Below are 24,259 nucleotides of genomic sequence, written 5' to 3' on the forward strand. Positions count from 1 at the left end.
TTGGAAGTTGCAGTTTCCTCTTCAGGTGTAATGATAGATTTCATGTTAAAGTGATGAGATAGCTTAGATCCCTCTTGGGAAAGTTTGAGAAAGTATTTATCTTTCTCTTCGTTAAGTAGGATTTCCATGACCTTGTGGAAGTTTTTGTCTTTATGACACTTTTTGATGTGTTCAGGAAGTATTTCCACCTCTTCCTCATTTTCATAAGTGAAGGGGTCTTTTTTTTTCTCATTCCTAGATTGGTCTTGGTCTCTACTATGTTTACCATGTTCAGGTTCGTGATCAGCCATTGTAGGAATGTGAACAATTTTAGTATGTTTTGATTGGAAAGGTCCTCTAAATAAGAATTCAGCTATGTTGTTTGGAGATGTAGGACCTTTTCTAGTTTTAGGATCCTCTTAATACAAGGGGTTCTTGGTTTGTTGTAAGTTTATAGAGAACGTTCTCTAGACATGAGGTGGTCTGATAGGTGAAGGAGATCATGAAGACTCCTTACTAGATGAACCAGACATAGATCGTGTATAAACTGGAAAGTGACCTCTACCACAATTACGACCCCTAGCTCTATCTCATCTAAGGGGATAAAACACATTTCTACTTCTTGTTTCCACAGTCATAGACAAGGACAAGAAGAAAAAACCTAGACAAGGACCACACTAGAACGTAGTCTCAAAGAAAAAAGATAAGAGTGTTGTATACTAAGGTACAAGTAGTCTGAGTAAGGGCTAGAACAACCAAAGATTATGACTATTGTGACATAGAGTATAACAAGCACTAAAGGACAAGAACAAGATAACGGAGAGACTAGACTAGCTGAAGTCTAGGTCACAAGTCATTAGGTAAGCAAGATGTCACTATTTGAGACTATTTGCAGACAGAAAAAAGAGGTAAAAAGTTGTAGGTAACAGACTAGACTTAGAGTGCAGATAGCTCTTCTAGACAGTTTTGAAAAATTCAAGCCAAGATCTCACGTGAAGATTTCTAGGAGGCCATGCGAGAGAGCACAAAGAACCAAGCGAGGACTTAAAACATCAAACTTGGACTAGGTTTCTCACGTGAGGATGTGTTGAACTGACAAGAAGATAAGATTCTAACAAAAAAAAGGCAAGGTTCCAAAATCTCACACACAGATCTCGACAAGGTCACGCAAAGATCTAGATAGGCCTGCATGAAGAAGTGCCAACCAAAAGGTTCTCACACGAAATCTTGAAAAATTGGGCACGAAAATTGGGAATAGACTGACAACAAAGACTAAATTTTGAAGAGATTTTAAAAGTTTTAGATTGTTCTGGAAAAATTGTTGGTTGTTTGGATAGATTTCAAATAGATGGCAAGGTTGGTTTTCAAGTTGTTAGGCAACATTTGGTTTTAAACAAGACAAGTTGTTTTTAGAAAGACACAGGAATCAAGCAATAGTTGAATACAATCCAACCGAGGACAAAGCAACTTGGAGGGATAGGGGAGTCTTGAATTTTAGTTTGTTTTGACAAGTTTGGACAAGTTTAAGACTTGATAATAAACATACTTTTATCCCTAAAACAAAAATTGGTAGAGAAGGCAAAACCTTTGTCCCACAACTTATGTGCATGCACGCACCTCACATAGTCATGTCACCCCACTAGAGGGTGCATGTTTTTGGTGTATTACAAGGGCTCAATAACATATACACTGAATGAACACCCTTGTGGCAAGGGTCAAGCACATATACCACCTTCCAATGCCTAGGTACATGCCTATGGTGAGTTCTACAAGAGAGATTCTTCCCTCTCCTTGCACAAAGATTATGTCCCCTTTCAGAAGTGAATCGAGTAGCAACTAACTAAAATATTTTTACTTGGTTTTCATTCATATTAATCCCTGGTGGCTCCACAAGTGGAGTTGAGACCAGCAGCCCACACTAGCATCTAAAAGTGCACACACTTGACTAGCAAGATTGGGGTCGATGTCAGCCAATGCAATAGACAAAGCCTCTTCTTGATATGTGATATCAGAATGAAGAAGAGGAAATTAATATGGCTTTGGAGTCTTTCACTCTATAAATATTCTTTATTATAGTGAGTTAGAATCTCCAGCAAAAGGAGTGTGCTCACTTGGGTCGTTCCCAGAGGTTGGATCACTCTGGCAGGCCCTTTAAGGGTTGACTTGAACTAGTGGTTCAGATCTAAGGGTCTAAGTTTCTGATTTCCCTCAAGGGGAAAGAGCATACTCCTCTACCTCATCACCTTGCCCAAACATGTAAAATGCATTAATCATCGAGTTAGCTTAATTGATTCGAACTTGTCCTTTCTCAAGATTTTGATTCCCTAAAAGGAAATCATCATCCCTTCATAGAAGAGGACTCGTACTAGAGAATCACTAACTTGCTTGCCTCCCTTAGATGTTTTCTTTCAGAGGCATCTAGGTTTTTGATTTACCCTTGGTCATGACCTCCAAGTGGTAAAGAGCATACTCCCTTATTCCCCTATCTTGAACCCTACGAAGTTCACAAGCCCTAATTATACTATGTGTGGAAAGCAAGAAAAAGACATGACATTTAAAGTGAGTTTAAAATTGGTCTTTGACATGTGTTTCTTTGAGCGTCCTACAATCACAAAGTTAGTACATGTTTGAAGTGTTTACATAGAGGTATCTTCATCAAAATGTCCTACAAACCACTATTATGCTACAAAAAACCAGAAATCATAAAGAAAATGTTTCAGAGAAAACACATTAGTCAAAAAAAATGATCAACTAAATTCTAGAAAAACTACATTTTGCATGTGTAGTTGCAAAACTTTGTACGAAATCTTGCACAGGCTTCCGCGAGAAAACTTTGTGCACCGCACAAGAAACTATGCAATTATGCACTTTTTTGCATTAGGAAGTGCAAAGAAAGAGGCAAAATCTTTAGATCTTCACGTCAAAATTAAATTTCTCGCATGAAAATCTGGAAATGTGTACGAATGTATGCACTAGAAACATTAAAATAACAAAAAACAAAGCAGATGAGGCTAGAAAATTGATTTTCTCGGCCCTACGGTGAGAGCCAAAAATGTACGTGTGAATTGTGGACCTCTAATTCTTACACACACTTTAACATATTCTTTACCTAAGAGATCATCCTGGAATGATCATTGAATTGTTCATCTGAGTAATCTAATTAGTGCAACCTATTGCCTTCTAACTAGAAGGATTTTGCCTTGCTCTCAGACTGAGAAGTGAGCAAATAAACCTTTTAATATGAAGGATTTATGTAGCTAAATGATAATGCAATTAATCTAGATGAGAGATGCAATTAATCTAATAATAGATAAAGCAAATTGAACTATATGAAGAAATGTACGTGTGAATTGTGGGCCTTTGATTCTCACACACACTTCAACATAGTCTTTACCTAAGAGATCATCCTAGAACGAACATTGAATTGCTCATCCAAGTAATCTAATTAGTGTGACCTGCTACCTTCTAACTAGAAGGATTTTTCCTTGCTCTCAGACTGAGAAGCAGGCAACCAAACCTTTTAGTACAAAGGATTTATGCAGCTAAATGATAATGCAATTAATCTAGATAAGAGATGAAATTAATCTAATAACAGATAAAGAAAATTAAACTATATGATTGTATTTTAATCTATATGATATTAAAGCTAAGTAATGAAAGCTATGAGAATATTTAAGCAAATGAGTATGCAATTCAGAAATAATTTGATGCAATTCAAATTCTAACCTCTGTAATGAGGAATTAGAAGCCTCTTAAATAGAATTTCTGAAATCAATCAACGGTTGAGATCAACTCAGATCAATGGTTAGGATTAAAGATGAGATCTAGTCAAGATGGAAAATTCCCAATGTAGGTGAGATTAACTAACTCAAATCCTGAGTGTGATGGGGAGTTAACTGAAATTCACTTGAGTGTGAGAATGAGTGGATTAAGTGAATTCCAATTTGAGAGATAGATCACTTAGAATTCCCATTCTTGAACTGAAGAGAAGAATTTGGAAGGTTATTTAATTTAATAAAAGGAAATATAACCTCATAAATGCATGTTTTAATTAATTGAGTAATTAAACCCAACAATTAAGATAAGGGCATTACTAAATTAAATAAATTTAATTCCTTGGTACATTAGCTTTAGGAGATAATTTAATTTAACCAAAGTATAAACACTTTAAATTAAATTAAATCTAATCAATAGGTTTAATGTAGCTAATTTGAGTTGATACCTTAGGAATAAAATAGAGAATGTGATTAATGTAGATTAGGCTTTTCTACATCTGACAATTAAGTAAAATAGCGATGACCAGTATAAGAATTGCCTAGTAAAATAGGACTTAAGGATTGATCAAAATAGACCAAAATTGGTTATCATGACAAAGTGCCAATTTTGGGGTATTACACCAAGCACAACATATAAGTTAGAGCTTGTGGAGTAAACAATGAGTGCCAAGTCACTCATTTGTCGAGTCATTCAAGTATCGAGCACACAGTGTATGTTGAGTGATTCAAGAGCTGAGCAAGCAACACATGTCGAGTCATTCAGATGCCAAGTGATAGTATTGAAGTCACAGAATGTGTCGAGCACTAGGGACTTTATATTTTGGGTAACACAATTTTGTCATAGTTGTTTGTATTGGCACAAACTATTGTATAGACTATTTTTGAGCCAATGTAGAGATTGAATTATGACATTTTGGTAATAAGGACAAATCTTAAGTTGGAATCCTTATTCATTACATGCACCCAATCAAGTAAAGGGAAGGTTTAAGCGGAAATATGGATGAATCACAACCATTGATTCATACATAACCCTAATTCACCTAGGTCTTCTTAAGGAAGACAAACCCAAAACTTCATGTGAGCGTGAAAGGGAATGAATGAATGATCAAGGAGAGTTTTGCATGCGCAAACCAAGAGATTCATGGTGACCAAGGTATCATGATCTAAATTGTATTACATAATCAGTTAGAGGAGAACAAAGGAAGGAAACATAGTAGAGAGACATCTAGTCAAGAAGGATCAACTACATAGCAAGATAGAGGTGATTTGTCATCAAGCATAAGAGTGTTAATCGCAGGATCAATTTTGAGACATTCTAATAGGTGAATTAGATAAATCTCTTCATAGAGTAGTCCTAATAGGCTATATTGAAATCATCTAACAATGTGCTTACCTAATTGTGAGTTAAATTCCTTTAACAAGGCACACTTCTAACAGGGTGTTGAAATCCTTTAACATGGTAAGACCTAATAGTCTTTGTAAGCCTCCAACAGGGAAAACCTTTCAAAGGGTAGATCATGTTTCATGGGAAAACATTGTAACCTTCATTGGATGCACTTTATTACTGCAGTGGTGAAGAGTTGTGGGTGTCATCCCCACCCTAGTTTTACCTTCTCATTGGAGGGTTTCTGGGTAATCATATCTTGTGTCATATATGTGTGAATACTTACTTACTTACATGCTTTAGATGTATATGTTTTACATGGTATTTTAGTTTATTTGTTGAATGTATGAGATGGATATGTGGTGAATATTTTATGGGTCAAAGTTTAAAGCACTGACTCACCCGCTCCTTCCTCCCCAACCTAGAAGTTTACCTTTCCTATTGTAATTCCAACAATTGGTACCAGAGCCTTGTTCTTTAAAAGAGAAGCCTTGCAGCTTTGAGAAAAGATCTTGGAAATGGAAGTCTACAAGTTGGGAAAGATTATTGAGAACCAAGAGATTGAAATACAACTCATTCTACATCAGTTGGATGAAGCAAGAAATGATCTAAAGAAATCATTGAAGAGAAGGAAGGAAATTTCTATTAAAGAAAATGACAAACAATACAAAGAGATGGACACTTCTAAGCTATTTGTAAATAGAAACTCCAATTAATTTGATGTAGCAATTATATATTTAATGGAAAAGAATAGAATTCAAGCTAAAGAAATCAAAAATCTTAAGTTAGAGCAAGAATCACAAGCCATATTACTATGTGAGGTGACCGAACAGAAAAAGAAAGAAATGGAAGACAAAGCCATGATTGAACATGAAAAAAGAGTTTTGACCAATAGATTGGAAGAGAGATCATCAAAGGTAACTAGGATTGATAACATACAATTGGAAACTTTGGGTCAAATGATGGTTACAAATCATGAACCGAATACCAAGGACATTGAGATAACAACACTAAAGTCGCAGAATGAACAATTGAGCAATGATCTAAAAAGGGAAAATGAGTTTACTAAACGTTTCAATAAACCTAGTGAAGCCATCAAGTACTTTGAACAATTGATGAGATCCCCTAGATATAACAATGACAAATTTGGACTCGGATACACAAGTACTGAAGAAGGAGAATTACTGAAAAGTGATGAAGAAAGGAGTAACAAAGGTAAGAATTCCAAACCTACTTATCATAATTGTGGTAAGAAAGGACATACTACTAACATGTGCAAGAGAAAGACTATAACCAGAATGTTAAGAAAAAGAGCATGGTTCACTACCATATGTGCAACAAACAAGGTCATTAGGCACATGAATGCAGAACCAAGACAATGCACACTCAAAGATTTGAAGGATATTGTTATAACTGTCAGAAGTATGGAGATAGAGCTTTTGAGTGTAAATCTAAGCCAATGTGGTCATAAAAGAAGCAAACGAAGGCAAAGAAAAATGGCAACTTTTATAATTGGGATTATAATACAAGGTATAGTTGTCACTATTGTCAAGACTATGGACATGTTCTTGAGAACTGTATTAGAACACACTTTAGGAGTGACTACAAAAGGTGGTTGAGTCAAACCACATGTTTTAGCTATTTGAAGACTGGTCACATCAACTGATCTATTGTCTAATAAGGTCAAAGGCACCAAGTTGTGAGTTTAATAAAGGAAAAGGCAAGGCAATATTGAAAATGTCAGAAATGAAATGAAGAAGACATGTAAGAGAAAGGAGGATTGTAACACATCGTGGAGAAGGGATCACTTCACCCAATGGGTCAGGTAATCATGCCTCATCAAACTAAGCAATCAAGAGGTATGGGGGACTGATATTTAAAAGGGATGCATCATACATCAATTCCAAGGATTTAGTTCTGAAAAGATTACATAAGCATGAAAAAAAATGCAAAGTGTTATTAGGAATCAAAGAAAAATCTTTAAGTTTTGTCAAGTTTTTCATGTTACTATCAAGCATGAAAAGTTTCCTATGGTTGCCAAGTGAAATGCTAGTGGATGTCGAGCTAACAGATTGACTAGTTGATGCCAAGCTCGTAAGGGTTGCCAATCGAATAGATAGATAAGTGGGTGCTAAGTGAGCTAGAAATCAATTTATGTTGGGCTTACAATTGTGTAAGCACTTAGCATTAATCACAATATTTTAAAGGGCTATTTGATCAATTTTTGCTCATTTGACATTATTTGAACTCTAGAGAGAACAAGAAGAGCTAAAGACAATCTAGAAATTTCATCTGAAGCATTTGTAGGAGATTGGAGCAGCTATTCGACATCATTTCATTAGGATTTACAAGGTATTTATTATGTGCCAAGCTACGTTGTTTCAAATTTCGTAAACCCTAGATTTATATAATGGCATCTAGTTCTTCCAAAATGAAAGGTGTAGAAGGAAAAGAGGTTTTAAATGTCCAGTTAGTTAGAAATGAGATAAAACCACCTATTTTCAAGGCTATTATGGACATAGCATACAAACAAGATCCCTCTGCTGCGTTATCTATGATACCACCACAAGTTTTAATGATTCAAGATGTCAGAAAGTGTTATAATTGAAAGATTGGGAGTATTGGTGACATGGAAATCAGAGAGGAGTATGGAAGATTACGTGAAAATGGTGTGTTGAGGGAAGAATTCAAGATTGTAGAAAATAAAGGATTAACTTGTGCCCTGGATTTCCCTAACGTTTTAAAAGTTGAGTGGATAAGGGTTGTTTTGAGTAGAATTCATGATAGCTCAGTGTGGTTAGATAATGGACCAATTAAAACCACAAAGAGGATAATTCATAGGGTAACAGGGTATCGAACCCTCGATTGGCCCAAGACTATGAGAAGTGAGTCCAAAGAAGTTATTGAAAAGAACATAGGGGGTATGTGGAACAAGAGGGGAATGACTATAGATACAATCACAGATCCCCTAATAGCTTTTGCAGTGAGGGTAATTGCACATAAGTTTTATCAATCTAGTAGATTGAATAGTGTACCCTACATTGTAGTGGATATGGGCTACAAGATTGTGAAGAAGGATCATATATATGATCTTGTCGAGCTGCAACTATGACAATTAATTGAAAATTTGAGAACTATAATAAGGAAAACAAAGAGTGCTCAATGTAAATTTGAATCTATTTTGATATGTATCTTCTTTTATGTATAGTACACATTTCCTACATTTGGTAATGTTGCATGGAAGACAAATAGGTGTATTGCAATTCAAATAGGAGAGTTCATTGAATAGTTAGGTGATAACTTTGAGTCAGTAATGACTAGTGATTTTGAGGATTTCAAACAATCCATGAAGAAGAGATTAAGAATTCAAGTGTCATTAGTGGAAAAATATTATGATGATGTTTGTTTCCTAGTTGATGTTGATCATAAATTTGTTCAATCAATAATTCTTGGAGTGAGATGGCTAAAGCTATTAGGTTATGAGATTAATGTTGAGGAGGCCTTTGCAATAATCACAACATTACTTGTAGAAGAAGTGGACAAAGATGTCAAAGCTTTTAGTAACTATGAGTTTTCCAAATCAAAGATTACTATGGAGTTGAAGACTACTTCAGTGATTAGGAAGAAGGATAAACTGGTGAAGAAACTAAAAGAGAAATTTGGTGAAGGTGTCGAGGAGGATGAAGAAGAGGAAGAGGATGAAGAGAAAGAAGACACTTAGATTCGAGCACTACTAGCACTGACACAAGGTCAAGGTAAGGATCAGCAAGAGGAAGAAACAAAAACTGTAGAAGGTGTCGAGGAAGTCCCTATTCCTACTGTTTAGAGGAAGAGAAAGGCCAAGGGACAAGTAGTAACAAGATCTAAAAAGATTGCTAAACCAAGCCTACCCAAACCAATAGCACCTACCACAAGGGCTAATACACGAGTCATTGGAAAAAAGGCTAAAGAGAAAGCCAAGCCTAGAGAGCAAGAAGGTGAAGCAAACAAAAGATGTAGAAGAAAATATGTTGCTCAAGCTGAATCTGATGAGGAAAGAACTAAATCTGATGACAATAGCCAATTCCAAGTGGTGAGTCATAATCCATCTTTAGATATGGATAACATATGTGAGATTTTTAGAAACAATGTTGATTTATCAAGTTGCTCTCACATTTATTTTGAAAATCTTGGAAAAGTTGAGAAGAATCAAGTAGAGGAGGCAATATATGCCATGATGGTTACATTCAAGAAAACCCCTCTAGAAATTGCCAACTCCATATCTAAAAGTCAATATGAAAGAGTTGAGCAAAAATGACACTATTGTTTAGATACAGAGAGGAAAATTGGGAGACAACCCTCGCTCAAGTTATGCCAGAACTTAGCAAGGCACAAATATCTAAAGCCATAAAGAAATATGACGTTAGATTTGTTCCTAAGTATAGGGCATTAGCATATTACAAAACAACATAGAGGATGTTGTTCACAAGTCCAAACAAATGTGGAAGATCACATATGGACTAGCTACAGTCAAAGAAGGTGAACAAGAACCTATTGAGGTCAAAGATGATGAAGATGATGAAAATATAGTTAAGGGAGGCACTGGTATGAATATAAATGATCAAGCAACAACTAAGGAAGAGAAGCAATAAGAACAAAGAGTACAAGATAAAAAATTCCCAAGTGTCAACCCTCCATAGATAATAAGTACTGAAACTATTATAGTAAAGGATATTTTTTATCCTACTTCTCAGAACATCAATCCCTTAACAAAGGAAGATCTCACAAAGATACTTGACCAATCCACGCTATAGGCCAAATTATGTGACAACCCTGTATTGGTTAGTGTAGATGAAATACAAAAATCAATGACTATAACTACAAGGGAGGAGGTGAAAATAGAAGAACTACCTAAAATCACTCCTCAAGTCACTAGTGTTCAACCTTCACAACCCTTGGTTGTATATCAGAGGAAGGAGACAATAGAATGCACTATTCGTACACACACAGGTGGCACTCCAGTCTTAGAAAATGTACCCGAAGTTGCAATAGATAAGGTTGAGACAATTGGAGAGGATAAAGAGGAAACACTAGTCACTAATGAGACACAAAGTCAAATAGGTCAAGTATATTCACCTACACCCCCAGCACAAGAACAAGGTGCAATTCAAATCAGTGAGGTAGAAAAGGACAAGCCTAAAGAGACCAATTTGACACCCAAGCCAAAGGAGCTAGCAGCAATTCAAGCACTAGTAACTTTACAGAATCTGGCACTCCTTCTAGTCAAACTCTTTAGAGGCCAAGCACAGATGCAACACCTTTTCAATTCTTAGTGTCGAGTCCTAGTTCATCAAAGGTAGAAGAGGTAATAACTTATGGAGATGTTAACCTAGATGAAGAAATTGTATTGCCTAAGTTTGATTATGCAACAATAACAATTGAGCAAATGGGTATACTTCAAGAGGCCCTAGCAAGAAAGAAACATCAAGAACTACTTAGAAGGGAGCATAGGTAGAAGCAAGCTTTGATTGAGATCAAAGAAATTTTCTTAGATGCATTTAGTTTGCATACTCCAGATGAAACAAAGCCAACCATTGAATAATTGACCAACATAGCAGAAAGAGTAAGTAATACAGACCTTGATACTAATGTCAAATTGTTAGAATGATCTGAGAAGAAGTTTCAAACTAGAGTAAATGAGAAGATATCTAGTTAAATTGCACTCACACAAGTTGCACTGGCAACTAAGATAGACAATGTGAAGAAGGTACTAGAGAACATTTTCTCTCTGTACACCAAATTGTGTAATCCTACACTCTTCACACATGAGATAAGGAATCAAATCCTGAGCTTGGAAAGTCAAATGCAATCATCCAAAGCAAAATTGTCCATGAATCCAGCTCAAAGTGAGAAACATTTCAGGACCCTATTGCAAACCCAAAGTCAGTTAGTGACACTATCTATAGATGAAGCCAACATAAGGGCTAAACTCATAAGCATCTAGACTCCATTGACTCCTCACATGGAGATTCTACACAAGGATTTAGGCTATGTAGAAATTCTTATGAAGAAAGACCCCAATCTTTCTACATTAGATGGCCTAGTACACCTTGCTGCTAAGCTGGCCATCAAAATTAAGTCTTTGGAGGTAGCTTCTGACAATTAGGATGTCACTCTTAAGATTATTCTTGAGGTCCATAAATCCTTTTTGGCCAAACACACTATTAGTGTATGACCCATTGACATCAGTGTCAAAAGGGGGAGTAAGAGCTATGGGGGAGTAGAGAGAGCAAGAATGGGAGAGTAAGAGCAGTAATGGGGAGTAAGAGCATAAAGCAAGTGAAAGAGTATCGGCTGAGGTAAATCTCCTTAGCATGAGAGATTTTGATACTGAAAATCAAACAACTTAGGGGGAGTTATGAGATTTTTGAGGTATAAGTTGTTGCAAAATTTTGATATTTTAAAATTTTGTATAGAAGCCAAATAGTTAGTTATGTTATGCTCGTAAGAATAAGAGTATTAATAGTATTAATACATGATCAAGTGTTTTTGACACTCATGTCAAAGGGGGAGATTGTTGATCTCAAAATGGTTTTGACTAGTGAGTGTCTATACACTTTAAGTCATTTACTTAGTTCATGTCAAACAAGTAACATATACCGAGCACAACATATAAGTTAGAGCATGCCGAGTAAATAGTGAGTGTCGAGTCACTCATGTGCCGAGTAAATAGTGTATGCCAAGTTATTCAGGAGCTAAGAAAGCAATGCATGATGAGTGATAGTATTGAAGTCGCAGTATGTGTCAAGCACCAGGGACTTCAGATGTCGAGTAACACAATTTTTTCATAGTTGTTTGTATTGGCACAACTACTATGCAAACTAATTTTTAGCCAACTTATAGATCGAATTATGATAATTTGGTGATAAGGATGAATCTTAAGTTGGAATCTCTATGCATTACATGCACCCAATCAAGTAAAGGGAAGGTTTAAGCGGCAATATGGATCAATCACAATCATTGATTCATACCTAACCCTAAGTCACCTAGGTCTTCTTAAGGAAGACAAACCCAAAATATTTTGTGAGTGTGAAAGGGAATGAATGAGTGATCAAGGAGAGTTTTGCATGCACAAACCAGGACATTCATGGTGACCAAGGTATCATGATTTGAATTATATTGCAGAGTTAGTTAAAGGAGAACAAATGAAGGAAATAATGAATAGCAGAGAGACATCTAATCAAGAAGGATCAACTACATAGTAAGATAGAGGTGATCCGTCCTCAAGCATAAGAGTGCTAATCACAGGATCAGTGCTAAGACATTCTAACAGGTGAACTAGTTAAATCTCTTAACAGAGTAGTCCTAATAGGCTATATTGAAATCCTCTAACAAGGTGCTTACTTAATTGTGAATTGAAGTCCTTTAACAAGGCACACTTCTGATAAGATATTGAAATCCTTTAATAGGGTAAGACCTAATAGTCTTTGTAAGCCTCCAACAGGGTAGACCTTTCACAGGGTAGATCATGTTTCATGGTCAATCATTGTGACCTTCATTGGATACACTTTATTACAACAATAGTGAAGATTTGTGGGTGTCATCCCCACCCCAGTTTTACCTTCTCATTGGAGGTTTTCTAGGTAATCATATATGTGTAAATACATATTTACTTACATGCTTTAGATGTATATGTTTCACATGGTATTTCAATTTGTTTTGTTGAACGTATGAGATGGATATGTGGTGAATATTCTATGGGTCAAAGTTTAAAAGACTAATTCAACCCCCCCACCCCCCTCGAAGAAGTTTACCTTTCCTATTTTAATTCCAACAACTTCTTCATGCTTCACTAATTTTTTTTCATGATTGTTCTTTGTTCCTATTTTTTGGAACATTCCTCTAGTTGGAGGCTTTTGCAGTCCCTCACTAGGTTTTCAGCTATCTCTTTTTGAAGTAGAGTTTTTCCCACTGGGTTTTCTCTATTACTTTGTTTCATAGAGATTTGGTTGTGATTGGGTACCTTATCAGGCCTTGTTGCCAGTACCCAAGTTTGCTTTCAGCATTGCATTGTAGTTTCCATGCTCTTTCTACATTGTTTGTAACTACATTGTTGCTCATCTTAAGGGCAGGCATTAGAGAAAAAGGTTAATTTTATTAATTAAATTACCTTTTCTCCCTTCTTAAGATTTCCATGTATGCACTATTTGCATTCTCTATTTAATAATTAATTAATAATTATTAAATAGTTTTTACCTTTTAGGTTACCCTTTTTGGGTTTCAACCTCTTTTTATAAGGATTGATCTCTTTGTAATTTGATATCTTTTCTTTATCCGAGAATACAATTTGCATGTTTTCAGATAAAACCCTTGCCTCCTCTTGTCTTTTTCTGCTCAGTGACAGGTTTTCTACATGCAGGTATTCGAGGGCTTCGTGGATTTGATTTGCATTTGGGCTGTTAGAGTAATTAGATACTTCCTAATTAACTCTAATTGCTTAAGCTAAACTTTAGGCATCTAATAATTAATTCTTTTATTAATTATTTTAATGCAACCTAGGTTAGACCTTTTTAGGGTTTCAATCTCATTTTATAAGGATTGATCTCTTTATAATTTGATATCTTTTCTTTATCTGAGAATACATTTTGCATGTTTTCAGAGCAAACCCTTGCGTCCTCTTGTTTTTTCTTCTCTGTGATAGGTTTTTTTCTACATGCATGTATTCAAGGGCTTCATGGATTTGATTTGCATATTTTCTCAAATCCTTCAGAGTCAGCCTATTGGTTTGGCTACGTAGAGACCAGTCCTTGGATCCCTGTAGGAACATCTTAAACTTCACACACTAAGCTTAATTCCTAGACCAAGCGTGCTAAATAGTCAAAGTTGACTTTTTTTTTCCCCAAGCTTAATTCTTCCCTTAGTGTGTGATGTTTAAGGGTGGCCACTCTCCTCGCATTCCCAATTTTCCTTAGTATGGGCTATGTTTTATATTGTGATTGTTCTTACATACAGTCGGGTTAGTTGATGGGTTGATGTCTTATTGTCAATTTTCCTAAAAATCTATAATAAAAATAAAATTTTACCCTTAAAATCTATTTATATATAATAATATGAGGATTGGTCATAGAGTATAATCTCAAATCTTGATGACTTAACATGATCAAATCAAGAACTCATATGCATCCTAATCATGGATCACAAAGTGTGATTGGATACTTAGACAAAGACTTAATCAACATAAAAAAATTAATATACTTGGCTTTTATTTTTTTAAGTAGTATAATGGAAAAAAATTAAGAGTGGAAACTCTCCAACAAAATTTATTCAAAATGAAATATTTTATTTTGTATAATAATTTCATAACTATATATCCACAAATTATTATTATCAATATTAAAATTCTAAAATGTTAATAAAGTACTTTAAAAAAAGAAAACAATAAATTTCACTACATTTACAAATGTCAATTTAAATCTATATAATATATTTTTATTATTTTTATCTAAAATTTTATATATAATTATCTACTAAATTTTAAAATATATATTAACAAATAAATATTTTTACTCTTTTAAAACAAATTATTCAATTAAATAAAAAAATTAATTTCAATCCAAATCATATTATTATTATTAGTATTTAAATTGTACACATAATAATTGAAAATTTATTTATCTATAAATTATAATAATCAATCTAATTATAAATTACTAGATATGAAAAAGAAAACAATATAATTTTACTACATTTACAAAAATCAATTTATATCTAATTTATAATATATAAAAATTTACATAAGATTTAATATATAACTATTAATATTTTTAAATTTATTAAAGCCAATAGGCATTCTCCAATGGCAGAATGGGGGAGTGGGATGGTGTGAGTGTGTTTATGTTAGCTTTTATTCTTCTAGCTTAAATTTGACAACCATCTGCATGTCAAAAATCAAAATCTTATTATAAATAGAATATACTTTTAAAAACAATTTAATAAATGCCGCATAAAATATCTATTTAAATTATAATATTTGAAGATATAAATCATCTATTTTGTAAGAAATTTAAATAAAAAGCTTAAGTTAATAAAAAAAAACTAAATAAATGGAGATAAAGGGAATATAAATAATTTTAGATGTAGTAAATTAAATTATAATTATTTTGTAGTGGATATCTAAGAAATGATAGATTTTTTAAGATATCTATAGTAGTTTATTTATAAATGTATCTTTAATGTTATTTGTTATTCAATTAAAAATAATAATAATAAATCCAAAATTTCAAAGAATCTAAAGATAATGTAAAATGATTTTGATTTTTCCATCATTAAAATCACCTCTTCCTTCTTAAAGTTTAGATTTTTTGTATAAGCACTAAGTTTTTCCTTTTTATCGGTGTGAGGATCGATTTCTATCAATAGATTTTTCCTATATATTGTCTATTTCCTATTAATAATAGAAAGAATGTTGCGATATAACTATTAGAATTTAACTATGTAGTCTTTGATTTTTTTTGATAAACTTCACTGAAGAGCTTAAAGCTAAGGTTTATTTATGAAGCTCTTTGTAAAGTCGTAGAGTGTGATGTGGTCAAAAAGTGTCATTCCAAAATGCTCACCCAAAACATGTTATGTTCACCCCCCCTAACCAAATTTTATTTTTTCCCACGAATGGATCAACCAGCAACCAAGAAAGTTAAAAAAATGATCAATTATTGACATATGTAATCGGCTATTAGTATATGTGTTCTATTTTTGAAAGTTTTTCGAATGATGTCTTTCCATACTATTAAGACAACCATCATTAAATATATAAATTAAATTTCCATGATCCTCATGGTAATATCACAAGATGTATAATATAAAAATTACCCCCAATTTTATAATGACCATCATTAAATATATAAATTAAATTTCCATGATCCTCATCCAATATCACAAGATGTATAATATAAAAATAATCCCCAATTTTATAATGAACATCATTAAATATATAAATTAAACTTCCATGATCCTAATAGGAATATCACAGGATGTATAATATAAAAATCACCCCCGATTTTATAATGACATTGATAGGCAATGGGAATTTTACCACCGACAATCAAATTATAAGTGACAGGCATGCTTGTTTCAACTTGCAAACCTCACTCAAAATATCAACGGTGATTTTATCACATTTACGATAGCTGTCATTCCTTGGCCCTAGCGTTAACATCTTTCGAATAATGCTCAGCCGATCTGATCTGAAAACAACAGCAAAATAAATAATAGAAAATATTTGTCCCGAGATGACTTCCCTGACACGTCCCGTACTTGAAAAGACAGGAATGAATCATCATTCATAAATATCATCTTTATCTCGTTCCCCAACAATTATCCAACTCAGCAACTTGCAGACACCACACCACCTGTCACATTAAAATTCACTCTCAAGTCAAAACAACAGTGTATTTAACTCCCCCAATTTCCGTTACTTAACCCAAGACCACGGTCTTGACTCTTCCCTCTTCTTCTGCCATGTTTATCCCCAAATTTCTATATATACCCATCTACTCATTTCAATTATTCTGGTAACAAATATAACGAAAATTATCAGTAGGATATTTGTGTAAAAAAGAGGGTTTTAGAATGATGAGCGAAGAGTACCAGGCGGCACTGCGAAGTATCACATATTTTTTGCTGGATGAAACCTACACGCCTACCACACCCTCTGCGGGAGTCGAACGCGGGACTACATTGGCGTCAGATGACGAAGAACATTTGAAAGGCGGCGCCAGACGCAGTGATATTCCGTCCTTCAAGATTTCTGTTCCGTTTAAGAGACGTTACAGAGGAGTCCGTGTAAGGCCGTGGGGTAAATTCGCGGCTGAGATTAGGGACTCCGCCAGAAATGGGGCCCGCGCTTGGCTCGGTACATTTCAAACAGCGGAGGCCGCTGCTACCGCATATGACCGTGCGGCTTTCAGAATGAGAGGAGCCAAGGCTCTGCTCAACTTTCCTCTCAACGTTGACTCTTATAACGACTCGGACTCAGGGTGTGGTCATGTGGAGGGCGCTAACATAAAAGATGAAGATGAAAATATTAAGTTAGAAAAGTAATGGGGAAGGAATGCCTCCCTTTTTATATATTTTACTCCCCTGTTTCTCCTCTGCTTTCTTCGCCGCCACACCTCCGTTTTATTTTTTGTCCTTATTTTACAAGAGAGTATTTCCACAGCATGTAACTATATGATCAATATATATGGTCGGCCCTAATCCCTTTATTTAAAAAATAACATTGTAAACTAATTTGAACTTCGTTTTATAAGATTAATAGCAATGTCGATCGTGAAGATTAAACTATGGAAAAATTTCTTACAAATCTATTCTGTTTTGAAAATATCAGAAATATACAAGTGTTATTTGGAGTATATTTTTATATACTGTAGTTTATTCAAAAAAGTTCAAATCTGTTTTGTTTTTTAAGATTAACAACAATGTCTAGGCAGATCATGAAGATTCAAATATTGAAAAATTTCTTAAAAATTTCTTCTGGTTTGAAAATCTCAGAAATGTACAAGTATCATTTGAAATATATCTTCATGTAGTTTATTCAAAAGTTTAATATAAGACTTTAAAAAGGCCAAATCCATATTTTTAGATTTAACAATAATGTTAATGCAGATCCGGAAGATTCAACTATTGAAAAAATTCTTAATGCAACTGTCATTTGGAGTATATCTTTATACTACTGTAGTTTATTGGAAACTTTAATACAAGGGACCAAAAAAGTCCCCAAATCAGTTTTTTCTAGATTAACAACAATGTCGATGCAGATCTTTAAGATTCAACTATTGAAAATTTTCTTTAAAATCTATTCTATTTAGAAAATCTCAGAAATGCATGTGTCATCTGTAATATATTTTTATAGTAATGCACTTTATTCTGAAGTTTAATATAAGGGACTAAAAAAGGCCCAAATCTTTTTGAAGATTAATCATGAAGATTCCAACTATTCTGTTTTCAAAATCTCACAAATGTACAAGTGTCAATTGCAGTATATTTTTATACTAGTGTTGTTTATTCGAACCTTTAATATAAGGGACTTAAAAAAGGCCCAAATCCTTTTTTTAAGATTAACAACAATGTTGCAAATCATGAAGATTTAACTATGGAAAAATTTCTTAAAAATCTATTCGTGTCTTCTTTTGGGATTTAGTAGGAGTGGTTAGTGGGGGTTCGAAAGTTTAATATAAGGAACTAAAATAGGCTCAATCAAATATCCTTGAATTACTTCTTTTGGGATCTAGGAGGAGTGGTTAGTGGGGGAGGAAGGAATGGAGGGTGGAGAAAGTGTTTTAGAATTGGATGTAGTATTGTTCAAGATTTGAGAAGAGTTGTGAGTCAAGGAGTCAGATTTATAATTATAAAAAATCAATGGACATAGACGGTAGTGGTTATGCAATTATGAAATTAGAAAAAAATATCAATCTACATAGAGGGTAGTGGTTATGCAATTATGAAATTAGTTAATCATATAAGAAGGAACATTTAATTGTTTTATTTTTTTAAGTTGCATGAAAAAAATCAAATTTGTAGTCGGATAGCTACTACTATAAATGAGTAGTCTAGATTAGGGTCCTTCCTTTCAAACTTAGAAACATACATTGATTTTGTTCATATGCTTACATTGCTTGAAGTTGAAATCAAACCTATTATAAATAACTTTCTTTTTCTCATCAAGATCTGAAAAAAAATCTAAGATTTCTTGATGTCAAAAATTACTTTGTTTTTTAATAAAATTGCAAATACTAGTCAAAAATAAATATTATAGTAGATTGCTCTTTCAAGATAGATTTAATATTGATAAGTATGAGATACTTTTCATAGCATATTTAATTGCAATAGTACTATGAACAATCAAGTTGTAGGTTTAGAGTCAAATCCATTCACCCATGATTGATAGTTGTAGTGGTTCACAAGTCATAAAGATGGATGGAACACTTAACACTGGTTACATCTACCTAACGCTCCTAAAAGTCGAGCATTGAATTCTCTCAAGTCACTCATTCAAGTACTGATCAGACTCAAACTGACATGCCATAGAGTTTCCCCAATTTGCTGTAAACCTTACACTATTTACTGTACATTTTATATATCTCAAAATCTATACATATATATTACATTTAAAAATAAGTCTTCTCTTTACTCGTTCCGACACCAAACCCCCTAGGTAGGCTCAAATAATGGTACGGCAACTTCAAAGATAAAACAAATAATAATTAATGAATAAGGTCGGAAGTCGAAATGTATCTGACTGCACTCATTTCAGTTCCTTTACTCAACGCCAATTTGATTGGCGAGCGACCCGTAATATGCGGAAGACTTATCCTTGAGAGTCTGACGTGTGGCAAGTTGCAGAATACAGCTCAGAAGCCACTTGCCAACTTGCTCACAGGCACTCCAAATTGCAATCTCAATTAATGGCGTCCACGTCAGCTCACCAATTTCCGACCACCGTCTTCACGTTTTCTATATATTTAACAAAAACCCAAAACAGTCCCTCAAAACCAAAAACAAGAGCAGTCAGATGGCTCTGACGATAACAAACGAAGGATTCAACGAGGCTCTGCGAAGGATCGCCCTCCATTTGCTCAGCGACGAATCTACGCCAGTGACCCCCTCTGCAGGAGCTGATGGGAAACGGGAATTGGAGCGCGTCAATAGACGGACTGAGATTTCTGTCCCGTGCGAGCGACATTACAGAGGAGTGCGGCGCAGGCCATGGGGAAAATATGCGGCGGAGATAAGGGACTCCAGCAGGCAGGGAGCCCGCACGTGGCTCGGTACTTTCGACACCCCGGAGGCGGCCGCTGTGGCATATGACCGTGCGGCTTACAAGATGAGAGGGGCTAAGGCCCTGCTTAATTTTCCCCTCCGTGCTGAATCTTACGGTCACATGGAGGGGAAAAAGAGGAGTAGGGACGAAGAAGCTATGCTCCCTCCTTATCCAAAGATTAAAATTGTAAAGAAGGAAGATTTGTAAGTAGCAATGGTAGAATGGTACAATTGTAAAATATTAATTATTATTTAATATTCTTTGTTTCTGTTACAAAGAATAAAGGTAATTTTTTTTTTTCTTTTCAAATAACTCTGAGACCCCAACACTTCCCTTTTCTGGTATATACATATTTCTCTTTGTTAAAGGATTCTTTCATCTATTCTTAATAGATACCCAAGCTTCTCTTTTAAAATTTCTTCATTGTAAGCAGATTATACTTCATGAAATTTTATGTGTATAATCCATTTATTTTGTACTGTGAACACTTTTAATTTTAAAAAAATTAACAGATACATTTGTTTATAATATTATTTTGCTGTATATTTAGAAATGAATGATGTTGTTAAAAAAGTTTTCTAAAAGTTTTTTATGCCAAGGATAATGTTATATAATATAATAAATAATTTAAAAGTATATATAAAGGTGCATCTATGACAATAATTGATGGACGTCAACATTGTTTAAAAAATGAAGGGCGGCTATTTACAACGTCACCTCCAAAGTGGCAAAATGATGAAACTAATTATTATTAAATTAGTTATATGGGATACAAGGTGCAATGAATATGATGCCTAAAAGATATTTGGTATTATGTGTTTTTTCATATTAACAAAGTGGTCACTTCAAAGGAGGTCATATATAACAATCTTTTAAAAGAATTAAAAAGTTGTGTTTTTGAGTAGATATGGATAAGTGATTTGAATTGATAAAGAATTAAGTCAAGTTACATAGATAAGGATTTACTAAAAATGACGCTTGGAATAATGAAATTAGAAAACAAACATTTAATGACTTTATGAAATGAGTGATTTTAATAAGGATTTACTAAAAATGATGGTTGGAATAATGAAATTAGAAAACAAACATTTAAAGACTTTATAAGTGATTTAAAAAATAGTCAAACAAAGTTTTAGTATATTTTATATTATCTAAAAATAAAGATATTTACAATGTGTTAGAAGAAAAATATGTTTGATTATATTGTCATATAATCTATTAACTAGTAGTTGGTCCTTAGAGTGCAATGAGCATGTTGAAGAGACATTTATGGTCATTTAGGATAAAAAATAATGACATGCAAGTTTCATCCACAAAGGAACAAAGATAATCCATCTTTCATACTCCTAATGATGATTATTAATCATTCTTTTGAAATAAAGAATTGCGATGTTTTGATGTTGCGACTTTGCACACACAAGCATGTAACTATGTTACTACATAAACAAAGTTTATCTCTTCTTTGCATTGTTATTCTCACACTACATTTTCAATTCAATTTGTGTGTTTGTTTCTTTTTGTGAGGAGAGATTCCTGTTCTCTATGCTCCCTAGGCTAGGGTAATTTCTAACAGCGAATTAGGGTCCGTTTGGTTGCTGGAATATGATTTGAGGATTGGCATTTGGTATCCTTGATTTGGGATTCTAGAACTTGTACTCCAGATTATCATTATGGAATTTGATTTGGGACCGTTTGGTTCACAAGGGATTCATTATAAGAATACACTTTTCCTCCGTTTGGTTGCACATTACCAACCAGAATTTTTTTATTTTTTTAAATTTTTTTTAACACAAATGAAACACGTCCACCATCGATAATAAAATGCTTCCACCATCGATAAAACCTACAAATGCACAAAAAAAGCACTCAATTTTTTCTTAATTTTAAGCGTGTTCGCATGCGATGTAAATGTCGCAATATCTTCTCTAGAAATTACACAAAACTCATGAATTTTCGTGAATTTTATAGCTCACATGCAAAGAAAGTTCCGAAGGATCTTCAAGAGAAATTACATGCCATCTAGATTTATGACGAATTTCTAAGAGCGACCTTTCGAGAAGCATTCAGACCATCTGGTGCGGATTGTAAGACCACTTTCTTGGCTTTGGCCATGGTGCCCTTGATCAAACCTTAATTCTCTACCGAAAAGCAAAAGCCTGCTTCCCAAAGATGACCTAATTGACTCTGGATATTCAATTAGCTCGAATTCCTCCAGCACATCACATCTGTGATTAATGGAAGACATGTTCAAGCAAAGAAAGAAAGTCTATACCGTCGATCTAAAAATAAAACCCAAGTACAAATGAGAGCTCCAAAATGAAGAACACACCTGTGTAGAGGCCAAGAAAACAAAATTCAGAGGCGACAATGGTTGAGCAGAGCAAGAAATAGTCATGTTCGAACCTCAGCAATAAAGCGGGAAAAAAAAGGTCACATTTGGACCTCAAAATTGTTTCCATTTTAACTTTTTTGTAATCCTCATTTTGGAAAAAAATGGAATTAAAATGAGGATTAAACCAATTCCATCTATTTAGATGGAATACCAAATCTTGGTTTTGGAGGGTAAATGGGCATACTGAATTCCATTTTTTCCCAATTCCAATTCCATTTTTACATACCCAAACAATGGATTAGAAAATATTTGGAATTCTGAATCCCAACTCCATTTTAATTCCACGTACCAAACAGACCCTTAAGGAATACATCCAATATTCCCACCTTTTCTAATTTGCACCACGTTAAGTTACTTTTTTTACTTGATGGTTTGGAGAACTCGGGGATTCCACAAACCCATGCATCTAATTCTGATGATTTTGTATTGAAGTAGTAATCTTGGAATATCTTTAGGGAGAAACATCCCCTCTAATGATTTCTTTATTATGGAGGATGTCCAAGAGTTGCATTTGTAGACTTCTTAATTGTCATCTAAGACAATGCAAGTAAAGATTTATAGGAGTCACTTCCTCTATGGCAAGATGAGTTGCTTTGTAATTTCACATCATGTCTTGAAAACTAAAAGCATTGAAAGCAATCATTAAAGAATATAAATTGGAACCTATAGGGCCTATCCATTTTAGAGACAAATGTCTTTGTTTCTTCTAAGGAAGAAAGTTGTATGGCAGAGGAAGAGAATCATACGGCCTCTTAATATCTTTTATTTTGTCTTAAACATGACTTCTACCCTAAACTTATCATTTTGTACATAAATTGTAAAGTTATGTAATCATTTGCAGTAAACTGAACATAATCTTACATTGGCTCCCGTGTTATCCACATTAAACACCATAGTGGACAATATTGAAACACTTACCGATGAACAACATGTTGCTCTTCACTAGCATGACCAAATGCATGCCATGATTGATGATGGGTTGATCTATGATGAGGTTACAACCCTAAATATAACTAAAGATGATATAGTTAGCCATTTTGTGGACACAAAAACTAGTAAACAAGTAGAACACACAAATCCCAAACTATCAATTAAATGGTTCACAAATGAAGCTATGCACGTGAACTTTAGGGATCATTGGTGGATGGTTTTTGACATCCCTCTACACAACAATTTAGAGGTGTCATTTTATTTCATTAGAAAATTGTATGCCAAATTTGTGTTAGGCCTCAAGGTGAACTATTGGAGCATGAGGCCCAACATGGGTGTAGGAGGAGGAGCTCCTCAGAATAGACCCTTTGCCCAGTAGAAGAAAGCTAGCACTTGTGTCGCCCCTATGATGTCTCCCCCCTTCCTCCAGTGTAGCATCCTAATATCATTGTAGAGGCTAGCTCTCAGACTATTAGAGCAATCCACAGATTGAGTAGCCTATTGATATCCCAAGCTAGGTTAGTGTTGCCTTCGTGTGTTGATGATGTTGGCGCGAGTGTTTGTGTGCCCCATACTTGCATAACGTGCATTCATATTTGTCTGGGTACCATAGGTGATCTTTTTTAGTATAAGTTTGTATTTGAGGAGGATACACCAAATGCATGCACAAAGGCTACACATGCTAACATGAGAGAGAAGGGGCATGTAGAGGCATGAAATCCTTCTATGTTAGTACATGTATACAATTTTTTTGTTATGACATATGTGATTTAAAGTTAATTTTTATAATAGAGTAATTTTAATTTTAAACCCGTACCGACTTATACATGTATGCGATCTTCATTCATGTTTAGTTGATGACAAAGGAGGATCTCAGACAGGTTGATAACGTCACACTCTCGACTATTTCATTTGGCCTTGAGAGATCTATGGTATATTATGTTGTGTTCTTATTATTTTTTCTATTTGATATTGGAGCATATATGGTTTCTAATCTTTCT

At 34.3% G+C, this 24,259-nt stretch overlaps 1 protein-coding gene and 1 pseudogene across 2 annotated transcripts; both read left to right on the forward strand.

Annotated features, from left to right (window-relative positions):
- Positions 1 to 16,654: 16,654 nt before the first annotated feature.
- LOC149550970 (ethylene-responsive transcription factor 1A pseudogene) lies at positions 16,655 to 17,468 on the forward strand (annotated as a pseudogene). Its single transcript, XR_016352648.1, has one exon. The product of XR_016352648.1 is annotated as an ethylene-responsive transcription factor 1A pseudogene (transcript).
- Positions 17,469 to 19,590: 2,122 nt separating this feature from the next.
- LOC149550971 (ethylene-responsive transcription factor ERF105-like) lies at positions 19,591 to 20,351 on the forward strand. Its single transcript, XM_089789608.1, has one exon. The coding sequence runs from the start codon at positions 19,688 to 19,690 to the stop codon at positions 20,141 to 20,143; it is 456 nt and encodes a 151-aa protein (XP_089645734.1). The 5' UTR covers positions 19,591 to 19,687; the 3' UTR covers positions 20,144 to 20,351.
- The last annotated feature ends 3,908 nt before the right edge of the window (positions 20,352 to 24,259 follow it).

The sequence above is a fragment of the Cupressus sempervirens genome, chromosome 6 (assembly GCF_028749045.1).
Source record: "Cupressus sempervirens isolate cs-2001-9-10 chromosome 6, ASM2874904v1, whole genome shotgun sequence".
In the NCBI taxonomy this organism is placed as follows: Eukaryota; Viridiplantae; Streptophyta; class Pinopsida; order Cupressales; family Cupressaceae; genus Cupressus; species Cupressus sempervirens.